Source organism: Myiozetetes cayanensis, unplaced genomic scaffold, assembly GCF_022539395.1.
Source record: "Myiozetetes cayanensis isolate MyiCay16 unplaced genomic scaffold, myiCay2020 scf20-37, whole genome shotgun sequence".
Lineage (NCBI taxonomy): Eukaryota > Metazoa > Chordata > Aves > Passeriformes > Tyrannidae > Myiozetetes > Myiozetetes cayanensis.
The window spans coordinates 4,702,263-4,718,841 of record NW_026087412.1 but is presented as its reverse complement, the minus strand read 5'-3'; the positions used below and the strand labels follow the sequence as shown (position 1 = coordinate 4,718,841).

The following is a 16,579-nucleotide window of genomic DNA, read 5'->3' as shown; positions in this document are numbered from 1 at the left end:
AATTAAAACACTGTGACCACCCCGGGGACGCAAAAATATTCCTCTGATTAGTGAGATGCGCTCTTTGAACTGTTTAGCTAAAAAAAGCTTTCAGAACTTTAAACAAACGCAGTAATTCTCTCTCATACTTTTTTTTTTTTTTTGAAAGTTTCTACAAATTTAATATTCAAAGTGAAGGACAAATAACATTTCAAGCCCAAAGTTTTATGGAAGCCCATTAGCACATCAGCTCTAGGCCTCTGCTGACATGAGACACACCAAGACCTCAATGCTGCAGTCCCAGTTCAAACCAGATGACACGAGTCATCAGAACAGAAGAGCCCAGAATGTCACTGCTGCTACAGAGGTGGTGGCACTCCTGTGTTACAAAGAGACCATACAAAAATCCCAACCTCACCAGCCCTCAGAACCACTCTCCCTCAAGGGCAGAGCACATCAATCCCACCTCATTTTGAAATTCTGCTTTATTCCCTTAACATCCAAATCTCCCAAGCCACACATGAAGTGTCTCATATTCAAGTTCTTTGACACACGGTGATAATATAACAGTTGCCCTCAGACTCAGCAATTACCACAGATCTAAATAAAACCTCTTCTTATGCTTCCCACACACAAAAAAAAACCCACAAAAACCCAAACAAAACCCACACAACAACAACAAAAAACCCTCACTCCATCCCCTCAGACTCTCATTCCCACAACTACAGTTGAATTAATACTCCAAAAGTTTTAACATCAAGAAGAATGATGAACATTAAGAACAAATGCTGGGAAAAAAACTGAGTCTTGGGGAGTGCCAAAGCAGTCAGAGCTAAGTGGGCATAATAAACCTGCCTGTGAAAGCCAAACCCCAATCACCATCATCCATAAGGAATGAATAATTCATGGCTAAAGGAGAATTAAAGACTTCTTCACAGAAAGTGGAACTGCTAAAGTGTAATTGCATTAAGGACGTAAACAGTGGCATTTCAGCAATCACTCCTCTTTTGCCAGCTCACTCTCAAAAACCCCTGCTCAGCTCAGCTGCCTCCTCCAGCACCCAGTTCAGAGCAGCCAGAAGCAATTATGGCTTCCCTGTGTCTTTGTCTTTGCCACAGGCTCCTGTGACTGGCATTAGGTAAGGACTGCACTGGTGTCACAGGTACTTGGACACCACCCCAACTTGCTTTGGTCATCAAGCTTTGGTCACTTTGAATACCTGAAGCTACCAGGGAAGGCACTAAGAAGATTACATGATAAATTAGATATCAAAATTTGAAACGTATCCACAGAAGGGAAAGAGCTTCTTTTCTGTCAGTTAAAAGAAACAAAACACCTCTTTTTCACTCCACTTTCACATCCTTCCTTGCATTCACGCTGACCTTCAAGATCTTATTTCATCATGCTCCACGATGCAGGACTACCCACAACCAGTTACTTTTCCTTTGGTGAATGGATGGTACAGAACCATCCAGAAAACAATAAAAGAATTAAAAATCAGTCTTCTAGAAGCCTTCAAAGCTTCCACCCTCCTGGAGATCTTCTCTTGGCTTCTCCAGAATCTGCAGCTTTCAGATTCTGCTCGCTACTACTGTTACTGCAGTTTTGTACAACAGCTCCACAATTGAGGAAAAGGTGCATCAGATATTCCTAACTCTTCAGATTCCACTTGAGTTTGACTGGGAAGATACTGCAAAGCATTTAAAGCCCAAGTGTAGAGGGAGTCCTGTTTACACAACAAGTGTGATGCTAAACGTGTCTGTGGACAAGTTTCAGGAAGCACAAATGAAAGCCACAGTCATTAAACCATAAAATAATTTTAAGTCCCTGGTGCAGAGTTACCTCAGTCACCACTTTCATCCAAAGCTTGTCTGAATTCAAGTTTTCCTGTTACATACCAAGGAAACTTTTAATTTCCTTCCCCCATTCTGGTTTATAACCTGAGCATATGCCAGCTAAAAGCATTCTCCAATCTCAGCTCAACTCTCCTTCGTCTGCTGAGCCACAGCTTCTCTCCTAAGACTCCCCACCTCAGAAGCATCACAGAGAAACAGTGCCAGAATTCCTCATTTCTTGTAGGATTCGATACCAGCGCTATGTTCAGTACTTAACCTGTGCAAAGACAGGATTAAAATGAAAGCACAAAGGCATATGGCAAACAAGTCTCTCTGCTTGAAAGTAACTTTGCAAATGCTTACAGAACACTTGGCCACATGCTGAGTATTTACTCTTTGTAGAGCCACGTATCAAGACCAGGATTTCTGAATTGCCAAAACACCTCCCTGCACGGGCATCCTGCACCGGCTCAAAGAGCACTGGCACTCCTTTTCCCACAGAGGACTTCCAAAAAATCCTGAAGGGATGGGCACAATTACTGCAGTGAGAGATTCAAATGTATCCTACAAAGAAACTTTTCGCTGCCAACCCAGGGAACTACACAAACAATCATAAATCCCACCGCAGTCTGAAAAACTATCCATTTTTTATCAGGTATAAAATAAATGCTCCAATATCCAGCTCCTCAGAAAGGAGAAACGAGAGCTGCCTATTGATTTGGTGTCAGGGCCACCTCAGGAAAGAGGGAGAGAACAAAACAGTTGAAGCAAATGTTGCCTCCCCACATCCTCTCTTCAGAAAGCACAAAGGCTTTCAATGCATGAAACCAGTTTAACAGTGCAGTTACCCTCTGAAAGGCCGTCAATTACCTAAATTGGGCTGTGTGGCAGAGAGGCATGAAAATGAGACAGGGTCAAACCAGCTCTGGAATTAATTGAGGGGGGAGAGGGTATATTTCAAAAGAGGGAGAGTTTTCCTTCTCGCCTTTCTTCCTCCTCCCTCACTCTCCAGCAATCGCCATGGCCCAAAGAGACAGCAGAAGATTTCATTAATAAATTTATTTCAACTTTCTTTTCAATGGTGCTAAGAATGTATGCAAATCCATTCATAATTAGGTTTAAAAATTCCATTTCATGGGATAATCAGACTTCAAAAAACTCAATTTTAGTTTTAATCAGATTTTAACAAGGATATTAAGTCCATTTCGTTCAGAAGAGGGAGAAACGGTGAATTTAACACAAAATGTATTCAAGCTTAGCCCTGGGAGATAATTAAATAAAATTAATTTGGCAAGGGTTGTCTGTAAATGGAAACGCTCCAGACAGCAGAGCACGTTCCTGAAGGAAACAAAAGCAGTTCATTACTGTACAAACAGATACAAAGCTTATTGTTCAGAGAGAAGAGAATTGCAGCTCTTCCACGACAGCAGGACAACCTGAGCCCTCAAGCTGCCTCTGACAAATGCAGCAGTGTGTGCAGGAGAAGGTAGTTATTTCCTTCTCCTTTCAGCTAAGTCCCTACACTCCCCCAGCACAGCAAGGGGAGAAAATGCAAGGGACAGCATATACAAACCTAACAATTCCAAATTACCAAGCACAGAAAACAGTGAGAAACAACCTAGTGAGAGACAGCTCCTTCAAACTCTGAAAACCCAGGTACAACTGGAGGCTGTCAGTAAGATTCTTGTCAGATACAATTCCATCAAATTCCACGTAGTTATTTAATCCTACCATAAAACTGAATCCCAACTTAATACCAAAAGCCTCCCATGCTCCCTGACAAAAGCCACGGACTGCCACAGATGCTAAAACTTTTGTAACTGTCCTTATGATGTTTCAGTTCTGAAGGGCCAATTTTTTATTTTGCAACCCTTACAACCTTAGACACAAAAATGCAGTTCTTTTAACAGTGATTATTAACAGATGTGTCTGATACTTAGTTACTAAAATCACACCGTGGAAGTCACTTCTGGCAAACACTTCACCGATATACATCCTGAAAACCCCAAACAGAATGTCTGACTCTACAGCAAAGTTAAGGGTTTACTTAAAGTTTCCCCCAAAATTGGACACTGTTAAGGTTCAGTTTGCCAGGGCCATCTTATCCAGAACAGGTTTTTGCCATGAAAGGTTGAACCAGCTGATCCTCAAGGTCCCTGCCAACCTGACATTCTACGGGTCTGTGAAACTCTACTGACCTGGACACCAAAAAGAACAGAACAGGATACAAAAACCAGATGGATATCTCAGGAAAAAAAACTATTTTAACTATCTAACTACAGTGAAAAGACATTCAGAAACAGCATGTTTATCTTTAGCAGCTGCCATAAGCCACAAAGACAGGAGCACACACATTTCCAAGACCTTTGTCTACCCAGTTAGAAAAAAAACCTGATCAGACCATTTTTTTCACTCTTCCTCTCTACCAGCCTTGCAAATATATCAGTTATTACAAAGTGCCAATTGCATTTCCCCTTGCCAGCTACTTGCAGACAGGTGAGCCAATAGGTGTTGTGTGACCTTGACAAGGGGCCAGCTCTCCAGAAGGCAGGTGATGTCTTTGCCAAAGTCACACTGGAAACCATCAGGCCTAAATGAAAGGCTTGTCACAAAGTAGGCTTGATGCCATCAACCTTGGCTGCTACATTTGCAGAAAACCACCTGAAGCCACAAAGCTTTATCTCTGGGAATACAAAGAGCACAGAATTGGAAACGATAGTTTCAAACACACTGGCAGAACTGAGGAAAACAAAATTCATAACTAGGTCAAAGCATCATCTTCTGAAGGGAGGAAATAGCAGAGGTGTGAAGGATCCCTGAAAGCTGTCCCAGCTAACTTGTCTAACTGAGGATACTGATACTGAACATATTCTCAGTCAAAGCCAGACACCCTATTTCTGTCCTATAGAAAAGTTAGCAGGATTTCAAGCCATTACTGAAGAGCTCGATGTGTGCCACAGCAAGAGGATGATTGTTTCATTGAAACAGAAAATAAATCAACTTGGTCAGCAGGGAATAACTCAAAAAAATCCAGAATTTCATATTCCTTCCTACCCAAAAGATTAATCTTCCCTTTCACTACATTGTTCCTATCTGAGTATCTCTGGAAATGAGTTTAAATGCTTAATGAGAATTCAAAAGCAATTCCAACAGGAACAACTTGTGCCAGAAAATGGTTCCTGCAATAGTTGCCCATTACTCCCTGCAAAGAAGCAAAGAATTGTTAACTCTGCTGACAGGAGAGTTGAGAATAATGCAGAGAAAGGGAGTCAGTAAGGATTGAGTCCAAGTGGTACTAGAAAAGCAGAGAAGAGATGCTCGAAATCTCAAGTAAATACATTTCTAGAAAAGCCAAAACTGTACCTACATTGCAGGGTTAGGCTCTCTGACAGATCTGCTTCTCCTTTAAGCAAGAAGCAACAAAAGTTGAGAGCAGCTTCATTGTGCAGAGGTTTCAAACACACTAATTCAGAATGTATCATCCTCTTACAACAATGCCATTCTGCAAGAGATATTCATTAGAAAAAGAACACTTTGCTGCCACATGATGACCAAAATACGTGCAGAACATTTATTTTAAAAAACAAGCTTTGCCAATGCACTCCCAGATTTTTACTTCAATGGCAGGGAGGGAAAGAAGGCTCCATACATCTCCACCTCTTAACTGCCTTGGCTATTTGGAATACTTGGCATGTTTTATCTCCTTTCTGCTGAGAAGGCCTGGCTGCATTTCCTGCAAGCTGTTCTAACCCCATTGAAAGCTTCATTTGAAAACAGGAGCCCTGAGCTCTTATTTCAGGTGTCCAGGTCAGCACTTTGAAAACCATCTCCAGACAGTGATTCTGGGTGGCCAATAAATACACTCTCAGCCCTCAACACCTCCCACCTTTGCCTTCAAAATGGGAAACTTTCCAATTATCACAGGCCCAGTGCTCTTGCCAGCCTGATGCAGTGTCAGCCCTCATTCAGGCAGCTCACTTCAGGCTGGTGTTTTTAGGTTAAGACAAAAAACACTTTTCATTTTGTCTCAAACAGAAAAAGGCAGCATTTATATAAACAGTAGCAATTTAGGAAGCTCACTTCTCTCTAATACTTTGCAACTTTGTTGAACATTGTTTGAAATAAGAAACATTATAGCTGAAAGTAAAACATTTTTCTATTTATTCTGTGCACATAACACATAATAGGTTCCAGTCTGTGAGAGTTTTTACTTTTTAAAAGGGATGAGGGGCACCAACTAAAAATCTTTATGCTTATGTAAAATTCATACTGTTGAGAGTTAACAAACTTCCATTCTAAAGAAGTCTGCTTAAGGTCTTTGCACATTAGTCTGGGTTTTCCTATCTAGCCCAGGATCCCACTGACACAGGACCAGAGACGGATGAGTAAATAATCCAATCCACCATGCTCATTTCCATGCTCTAAGTTATTTTAAAATATAAACAACACTTACATAACCACAGTTAGTTCAAGAGAACCTTGAGGCACTTATCACATTAATCTTTTAACTCACTAACATTTCAAGTTCACTGTGCCCTTTAAGAAATGTTGGAAAACATTGTACAGCCCTTCTCTCCAAGCATGCATGGACAAAGGTTTATTTACAAGCATATTCCCTCTAGTAAAGTAGCTTGTGAGGAAAGAGAACAGAACCCAGGTAAATATGTGCTCTGGTCAAAAATATTCACTTGCAAAGAAGTCCCAAGGGAGGAAAGACTGGAGTTTAAGGACAAAGCTTACATAATAATATCACAGGGCATGTAAGCAAGCTTGTCAGAACAGGAGCATTTAAATGATGCTAAAAAACTGAAGCAGTTTAATTTTCATACATTTCCAATTTTCTCCTGCTGCTGGATGTAAAGTACAACTAAAACTGAAAATCAGACCCCTCCTGGCTGATCCAGTGCAGAACTTCCTCCAGCACCACTGACAAAAGAAAACCAGATGATTAAAGCAGCCCCTTCCCAGCTCCCATCAGAAGGACGAATCCATGCTCCAGGGAGAAGCACCGATGAGGTTAAGCACTAACCAGGAGTGAGTCATTTTCAAAACACCATCAAGATAACCTGAACCAAACACACTCAGAAAAGCTTCTCAGATGATACAAATCATATTTTGGTCTTATCTGCACTGACAGATAAGCTCTTCTTAATAGTTCAGCGCATTTTTCAGCAAACTGCTTGTTTCTCAACACAAACAGAGGTCAGCTGCTCTCACGCTTCAGGTCCCTGTCCACAGCTGTTGCTCTGCGTGGGCAGGAAGATGCACGTGGTCTGCTTTTACTCACTAATCCCCACATTCCCCTTCCCCACCTCCAGTTTTCAGAACCCTGGTATTAAATAAAGCCTGCAATTCCAAACTAAAATGCACCATTCCCCTCCTCCTACTCTTGAGCCCCTTGCTTACAGATTGGCACATACACATTCACAGGAAAGTGGGACTCAAAAGGACCTTCTAGCTCAGCTCCCAATTCCACGGAGCACTGTGCTTTGTTTCCTTGAATTTTGTCCCACTTCTGCACTCTAATCCTTAGGGTCACTCAGTTCTGCACATCCAGCTTTTGTGTATTTGTGAATCCTCTGAACTTGGCATCATTAGCCAAGGTTTATCACCGCACACCAAATTTTTGCACCAAAACCATTAATAGAAATACTAAATAAAGCAGATCCCGAGGCTAATCTTTGAGGAATTCTACTTATCCTTGCGTTTTTCCTTCCAACAATACTAAATCTATCCCTGCTTAAACAATTCCTTATACATCCTACAATTCTATTAATTTCCTTCTTCTCCCACATGATTTATACTTTCCCAAGTGGTTCTCTTGTTTCAATGAACTTCAAATAAATAAGATTTACTGTGATTTATTCCATAAGATAGTCAATTCTCTAGACAAAGAAAGTTGTTACATTAATCTGGCATAATCCATCTTGGTATTTCTTGATCCAATGAAGAAGGGAGATTCCTTGACCTGTAGCTAAAAGCCAGGCCCACGAGGGCAAGGGAGCAGCCCATGCAAGAGTTTGAATCCTTACATATTTGCATTTTGGTTTGCTTCTGTTCAGAGAAGACCTGTCCCTTTTGAGAAAGGCTTTGAAAAAGCATTGCTATGCTAAAACAAAAACCTCCCCAATTAAGTAGGTACAGAATGTGCATTTTTGTTTAAAAAACTTCCTTGCAAACCCAAAACTCTGGGACTAAATGAGGTACAGTGCACCGAACATCTAAGGGAGAGGGGAGGCAGAGCACGTTGACAGCCCCAGCAGGAAACTGAGAGCTGAAATACTGAAAGATGCTAAAATGGAAATGGAAAGGTAAAATTAAAAATGAGCTGGAGATTATAGTGGTTATTGGGTTTGTGGAAATGATCAAATGAGAGGCTGAATAAAAATCAAGCACAAGCATTTGAGCTGTCTGACAGGAGCAAACCATCCCCTTGCTGATTAGTCTCTGCTATTTAAATGATAATTTCACTTTAAGGCAAACAGGGCTGCTTAATGCAAGGAAAGTGGCTCTTCATAAAAGTCTCTGTATTTTTGAAAGCTTCTCCTTCACAGCAGAGTGAGCACCCAAGTTCAAGCCATTTACACATAACACGGGTCACTACATGCTGGAAGGAAACAAGTAACTTCTGCCCAACTGTGTTCCAACAGTGTCTCAAACTATACTTGCAAGAAATATGGCAGCAACTCATAATGAAGTGTCTGACTGGCAAGTCCCCCGTGGCAAATGAATCACTTGCTATGCAGTAGACAACACCAGCACACAGTTCTAAAACCATTCCTGATCCTACTGGAAAAAGAGCCTTGAGTTTACTGGTTTGGGGAATGCACCTCATATTCAAGCTGGGGTAATGCTCTATATTCTAATAAAAAGAGTCAGTGGAAAAAGAAGTAATAATTTTCAGTAAAAAGTGGCCTATTGGCATCTTCACTTCCAAAATAAAGTTTTTATATCCCTAGTAAGAAAGGTCCATCTTCTCTTTGATGTCATTATGCTCCACCCAACTCCTGCAGTCAAACTACCCAAGTTCCCCAAATCATCCTCCACCAAAGCTGGACAGTGAGCTAAGCTATTGTTCATCACGATTTTCTGCCTCCAGAATTATGGATCTGTGATCCTGGGAAGACAATCTCTTGAACTGTTCCCAGAGCTTTGAAATGCAAAGCAAGGACAGAGATATTTTTGATCTGAGCTTGCTTACTTCTTGCTCTGATTCTCTGATTACACATTACAGCCTCAGTCTGCCCCGTTGTCAGGTGCTCATCCCTTATGTTTTACACCCTTCCTATCTCTCCTTTAGCCTCCAGACTTATTACTCTGATGTATTCACACGGAAATAAAAGCATTAATGGCAAAGGAGAAAGAACACTAATAATTTTGAACATCAGAGATAAGCACAGCATCTTTTAGAGAAAATTAATATCGGATGGGAAAATGCGGCAGGAAGCTTTGCCCAGCATTTCAGCGAAGAACTGTCAGACACAGACCTAAAATATTTTAAAGCATCTATGAAAAGAGGCCCAGATGGTTGCCATATTAAAATTAAGAGGATCAACCCCATGAGAATGGGAGAAAACTAAATTCTGGCTAAAGCACAGATTTGACATCACACTTCCAAACATCGCATTTAAATGCATTACTCCCAACACCTAAACATGGCCTGAAGTCTCCCAAATCTGCATCTGGCTACCCTGAAGCCTGGAGCTTCACAATTTGAGATTACAAAGCAGCATTTTCTCCCTGCCAGGCATGATACACATTCTGTCAAGGAAAGCTAAAACCTAGGGCAGCATGGAAATTGAAGAATAATGTACATTTTAAAATAAGATAACAGAATGAAGAACAGAAGAGCTTAGAGCAATACTCCAGTATATGCTGCATGTCACATTCAATAGGTGACAGCTTCCTCCAAGACTTCTCCATGTGAAGAACAGTGGCTTTGGCACACGTAAAATTAGTGCAAGACAACCACAAACAGTTCTCTCTTTAAACTTGTACTTCACTCTCTCTAAAGCCAAAGATCCCCTTTAGAACTGTTCAGGTACTTCTCCCTCAAGAAGACTTGAAATGCTGCTAAGGCAGTGCTTTCATCTTTCACACATAAATAAGTCCTACAAATACTGAGCATATAAACTTTATTCCTGTATAAACAATGATTACCCTCATCATGCCTTCCAAACCTGGCTGCTCATTGGAACCACATGAGTATTTATGCACCCACAGAGGAAATCTGCTGCAGGAAGGGAAGGTTGCTTCCCATTCTAGATTGCTTTTTGCTCTGCAGGGCCACCTCTTTCAGCTGCAGAGCTCACAGAACCATGAGGTACCATTTCTCAAACCTTCAGCTTCAGTGGAGTGCAAACACTAAAATGCAATACTGTGCTTACAGAGGACCATGGCAGATAATCTGTCCATGAGGTAGGCTGACACCTCACAACTATAAAAGTTTCTCTAATAAGCATAGTGCTTGTTTTGGTGTTGCTTTGGTTTTTGTTGTTTGTTGTGGGGTTTTTAAATTAGTGTTTTCCCCTACATAGTTTATATCTCCCTATTAGGTGCCCTGGGAATTCCCACTGTGAGGAGACAATTTGTTTTACACTGGGAATCTCATAAACAGCAGACATGCAATTTTCAGTCTGTTCACAGATCATAAATTACAACTATTTATAAAAAACTTAGACATACAACATGAAGTTTCAATATCCTCCAACTATTCTAATCCTAACTTTATCCTCCACTTAGGAACACAGCTCTAAGCTGGGGGCCACCAGTAGCCAACTCAGACAAACCCAACCCCTCAGTGCCCCCCAAAATAGAAATCAGCACTTTAGTTCAGGTCAGTGGTACAGTTACAGAGGGCAGCCAGCATCAAATGCTTTTAATTAGATTGATTTCTTGCTTGGTGACAAGAGACCACAGGGTTACAATAGGCTACCCAGTAAAAATACTTGCTCCACTATGGTGAGATCATGCCAGAAATACGGCATTACTGGAACTAGCAACAGTAACCCCCAGTCTTGTCTTGATTGGTTGTTGTTAATTAAATATCCAGAATAACATGAGTAATTCAAATTATTTCAACATGCACTGCTTTGTATATCTGTCAACAGATTTTTTTTTTTTTAAACCAGTAACCACTTACTCATAATGGACATTCAGAGAAAGATAAATTACTACCTTGTGAGAAAGGAAAAGATTATGAGCTTCATTCACTACTGCAAAGATATTCAATGCCTTGGATGGAAGAGAGCGCACAGTAGCTAAGCATAGTTAATCAAGATTCAAAAAGGAAAGTAGAGAACTCCAATATTCTCCCTTCTCTTCTATTCACTGGAAAAAAAAGAGCACTAATCCACCACTAAATGCAGAATCAAGAAATCCGATTCCCTTTTCCCACCCTCTCTCCTCCCTTCCCCCAACTCCAAAAGCAGAATGTGCATAGAAGGACTTCCCGTACTGAGTGTAGCACCTGGGTAATTACGAATTACAACTGTGCAAACCACTGTACTAAATAGAGATGCCTGCCACTTAATTAAACCCTTTCTTAGAGAGGAAATGCATGCACATTCACACTATCTCCTCTTCTTAATTGGTCTCAGACACTGCAGGAAGTTAGTCCCCAAGATTTGTCAGCCAGCCAGCCCACAGATGTTTGAGAAAGAAAACCAGGTCAGCATTAACAGGTTCACTTCTTCTGCTCGAGGCGACAGGTCAGCAGATCAGTGTCTGCTGTCTGCAGCTGGCAGGCTCCACCTCAGGAAAATGGTCCTTAAGCACTGGCCTGAATTCCTGTCAAACGTGCACTTCTCTTCACAGGCCTGGACAGGGAGCACATCAAACAGCCACAGCAGCTTAATGTGACACCGTGGCTGCAGCCAGCTGGATCCACCCTGCAGACTGAAGGACACTACAGGCACTCTCCAAACCCAGGCTTCAGTAAACTCAGAGTCCCTCCAGATCAGCCTCACGCCATCAGCACCGGGGGCCAAGACCTGCCTTACAACAGAACCACAATCAGATGCAACTCAAGAATGTCCAAGCCCATGACTGGAGTCTCAGAGCTCCACAGGAGAGCCCAAGCACACTTCTCTCTGATATATCAGCCTCATCTCATTTCCTTACTGTATTCCATGGCCCTTCAGAAAAACATATCTGATCTCTCCACTGTGCCCCTGTGATGGAAGAGACTGAAATGATTCTGAGGAGTACTGGGAACAAAATCTTTTGCTTTATCCCACACACAAACACCAGGTCTGAGCTGACAGTACTACTGGCAACAGAAAATGGTGCCCCAAAAAGTAGAGACTCTCTTAAGTAAGTAATGATCAATATATTTGATCACCAATATAAAATAATCCTGCTGTGTTTACAAAGATCTTTGAGGCCAGCAGGTGAATATGTAAAAACTTCAAATAGCCACTATTTCCAATTGAAATAAAAACAAACAACAAATAAAGAAAACCCCACTTCACACATTACTATTTATCCTATCAAAAAAGAAAAGAAAAGCTTGGACCAAAACTCCTCTGAAGCTCTTGTTCGTGGCCTACCTGTCAGCCTTCACCAATTTGTGTAACTTTTCAGCCAAACTTCAACCTTTCAGAACTTGCAATCTTCTGCCACTTTTGGAAAAACACAGACAAATTTAGCACTAAACCTTGTAAGCTGCTATCAATGACTATAAGTGCCTTCAGTATCTGAGTTACTGCCTCATCTTTAACCCATACCTGATGCACATCTTTTTGCATCACTCTGTACTCCAGGCTGTATCTGTTTATGGGTAGTAAAATCACTTGGTTAATTCATTAAAGGACAAAAGCAATACCAGCCAAACATAGACAAACAGCAGCAAAGCAGGCTTCTCTAGATTAATAGCTCATAGAATAAGAACCCTCATTTTTTATTTGGGCATCTACTACATGCTGCAGAAGGGAAAGTCAGAACAACAACAGTGTTGTTCCAAGAATGGAATTCCAAGGCCTGGGGTGGGGAGAAAAGAACCAGGCTGTGAAGAACTCCTATTAAACAAGATAAAAATTAAGAGTAGGAGGTGTGAATATGAGCAGAGTTGGTTAGAGAAATACTTTATTCTGCATTCCATTAAGACAAATCAGCACAAATCTTTTTCATACCAAGTTACAACCCCGAGCACTGGGCAAGGAGGCGGCGACTGTCGCATGGAGCATCAAACAGATCTTAAAAGTTCTGACAGCAGCAATTAGCAATTTTCCGTGGACCAGCTGCCCCGCTGATGGATTCCCACCGGGATGAGATTCCCAGGCTGGAGCAGGAGCCCGATTTCTCCCGCAGCAGGAGAAAGGGCGCCATCTCCTGGGTGCTTTTGCGCACTGTCACCCAAATAAAGCCCCTGCTGCCTCTCACCCAAAATCATTCCTGAAATACTTGTCTGATAAATTACGTGATGTTTAACGGCAGTCAAGGAATTACCTGGAAAAATATCTCTAAGCTACTAGCCCAACTCTGAAAAAACAACCGAGCCTGTCACGATTAACACGGTTTGTCAGTGAAGTCTGTCAACAACTCAGCTACACAAATACTGGATTTTGAAGAAACAAAAACTACATCAGTACATCCCAGAGAGACAGAGTAGAAGCAGCTTGTTTTCTTGACACAACCCTTTCTTAATAACAAATTCCTATAAGAATCATACATAAATATCCTTCTCTAGGACAGTAAACTCCAAAATAAATAAAACTTTCTAATTGCAGAGCAAGAATTTCAACATTTTGTGGGTTTTTTCCCTTTACAATTGAAACCAATCCTACAGCTGGAATATCAGGTCAGAGCAACACATGAAAAGTGAATGAAAATCCCTGGCAGCGTAGCAGTAACATACAAAAAAGTCCTACATCCACAATAAAAACCTGAGCCAACTATACCACAAAGTAGGCAATAAGAAGAAATCAAAGTAATTGAACACAAAATTAAAAGTAATTGAACACAAAAAAAGATTATATAGATTTATAGTGTGTACACATGAACCCCATATATAACTATGATGTGTACTATTTTATTATCTGGCTATTGTGCAGCTTACAGGGATATTATGCTCTAGAGCTACAGCTGTCTTTGTTTCCACTGTTTATGAGAGAGAAAAGCCCAGGAGCTTACAAGTGGAATCCAGAACCAGCAAACATAAGATTAGCCAGAGTAAACTGTTAATGAACTTGTTTTCCCTCCACAAGGTGAAGCATTATAAACACTTAGTTCGCTCTTTCATTGTCACCAAAAAGAGACCAGTACTAAAAACAGTAGGATTACCACTCCACTCCTGAAAGCTGCACCTCCTTCCCAAGTATTATTACATAAAATTACACTGGAAGGGCTGATCGTGAGCCAATCTGACAAAAAGCCTGCTGGGAGCAGGCAATCAGTGAACAGAAACCACTGAGTGCAGACACTGAACAAGCCCTGTGGAAGTGCTGGAGGAAATGAAAAATCATCCTCTCCTAAAACGCTGCTTGCACTTCCCTTACATCCTCTGTACCAATGAAGAACCTGATAAGAAAAGATGAGAAATCCTAATGCATTCCCTTTTCCCTTGCTTATCTAGTTATTAGCAAACAGCACATTGCTCCAGCTCTTTGGGACAATCAGCCAACTTGTTCTTATTTTTTTCGCCTACTATGAGATGGGCAATTAACTCTTCTCAAACTTGCACCAACAGCATTCTCCAGGAACCAACTAGGACAATGATCTCTCATCACCTTCATCACCCTGACTGAAAATTAACATAATTCATGCTGTAAGAATGGGGAAAAAAAAAAAAAAGCCAAGAAAAAAAAACAGTGAGGGAGGCAGGGGGGAGTCATCCAGTCCCACTTGCTCCAATTGCATACACAAGGTGATTTTTCTCAAGAGCAATTCCCCTTTCTCTATGAGAAGGCGACATTAATAGCACTAAACAATATGGCCCAATCAAAAACCTACCACTTCACAGTGAATATTCTGATTTTAAATGAAGGAGTTATTAGACTTCAACAGGCAGAATCACTTGGTTCCATTTCTCTCCCAGTGGGAAATTACCTCGTTAAACCTTTAACAGCTTGAGGTAGGTAAAAAGCTTTTACTCCAGTGTCTGATAGTGAAGTTTTGTGAAAAGGATTCCTACAATTTCTGTCCATAGGAGATTTAGCACAATTCCATTTCCATGTAAATGTATGTGTCCCTCAGCAGATGCAGGAGAGAACCCCAAGCATGCTATGTACCAGCCTGCCTCTGGAAAAGGTTCATTATTCTCATTAAACAGAAAACACTGAGGAAGTTAAAGAGTTGGAACACAAGTACCTTTTACATGAAGCAATACTGGGCCCAAACCAGATGTGCATATCCAAACAATGCCAGCACTGTGCAGACATTGCTCTGTTGTTGGATACATGAGCAGAATAAAGAGGCAAGTGGCAAAAGGAGGTTCTGTTGCACAAGTTTCAGCTCTGACCCAATATGAAAGGTGATCTGTACTATGGTGCTCATGTCAAGACAGTTATTTACAAAGAAGCATCTCTACTTCCAGTGTAATAACAATGTAAATATTTAGAGAAAATAGAGCAGTGTTGAAACATGGCACACGAAAGCTTCCTAGCTACTCAGAAAACTTTCTGATCATTTCCTTCCAATGGAAGGAAATGATCAGAAGATGCACCATTTCCAGTCCCTCTTTATACCACATACACAACAGAGACCTTAAAAAAATCTGTTTCACTGCTCCAGATGTCAGGAGGAGCTGTTATGTACCAGTACACAGACCAGCTGGTGTTACAAACACCACTGGGGAGTGGGGTTTGACAAAGTAACTAAATTACCAACAGTTCTTCAGCTGTTTTAGGGAAGAAAAGTCACAAGAGGATCTAGCAGCTTATTTTGATTAGCTGATTTGATATCCAGATTTCAAAGGAAATGTATTTACAATAATTTGTCATGAGTAACATATTCTCATCTCTGGGCATAGCCTAAAATTATTAGAAATTCACTTACTAAACAAGCAGAATCTCAAAACTGAATGCAGCTATACCCAAAAAGTTCAAAGAACTCAAAACTGAAGCATGGCCTCAGAGACACTGGTCAAGCTGACTTGGTGAAAAACCTTTGTTAGTTCCCAAAGCTACTTTAAAACAGTGTATATCTTATTTTCTTCTCATATATAATAAAAAGTACTGGAAGAGCTTACACATGAAGAAGAGATTGCAAGAAAGCATGAGCAACACACTTCAGAGACCTGAAGATGAAGAGGGAAGTGGTTTCAAAGTCTTACCTCCCTTCAAAGGTGTGAAAACATACCTGATATTTAAGCCAGTGCTCTGGTCCAGTTTCTCCCAGCTTTGTAATTTTGCCAGAAGTTTCTAAAGCAAAGATGAAAAGTACAGTTAGACACAGATGAATGTTCTAGGAGCTGATTTTCCAGAGTTTTCTCAGACTCCTTCATTCAAAGTCAGTGTCATTCCTTTTTCTGTGGATTTCATGATCTTATCTAGCACTGTGTCATTCATCTGAGACACCTCTGAGGCCCCACAGCATTTGTGGTGATCAAAGTGAGTGTCGAGGTTCTCACCACACACCTGTTCAACACCACCATGTCTAGGCAGAGCCTGACATCACAAAAAGCCTCTCCAGCAGAAGAAATGTGAAAGAAACAGAAAGGCCAAAGAAGATACCACGATAAGATTGTTCTTTACACAAAATCTCCAGCTGAACAACAGAAATCCTTTTGCCTTTTACACCTTCACTGCCATAACTCCCCTCATGCT

The 16,579-nt window shown here is 41.0% G+C and overlaps 1 protein-coding gene across 1 annotated transcript in view; it reads right to left on the bottom strand.

Moving 5' to 3' along the window:
- Positions 1-16,579, bottom strand: part of MAD1L1 (mitotic arrest deficient 1 like 1) — a 346,820-nt gene that overhangs the window by 321,342 nt on the left and 8,899 nt on the right. The window contains exon 9 of the mRNA XM_050317416.1: positions 16,113-16,174. Coding sequence (XP_050173373.1) covers positions 16,113-16,174 — 62 coding nt within the window. The remainder of the gene's footprint in view (positions 1-16,112; positions 16,175-16,579) is intronic.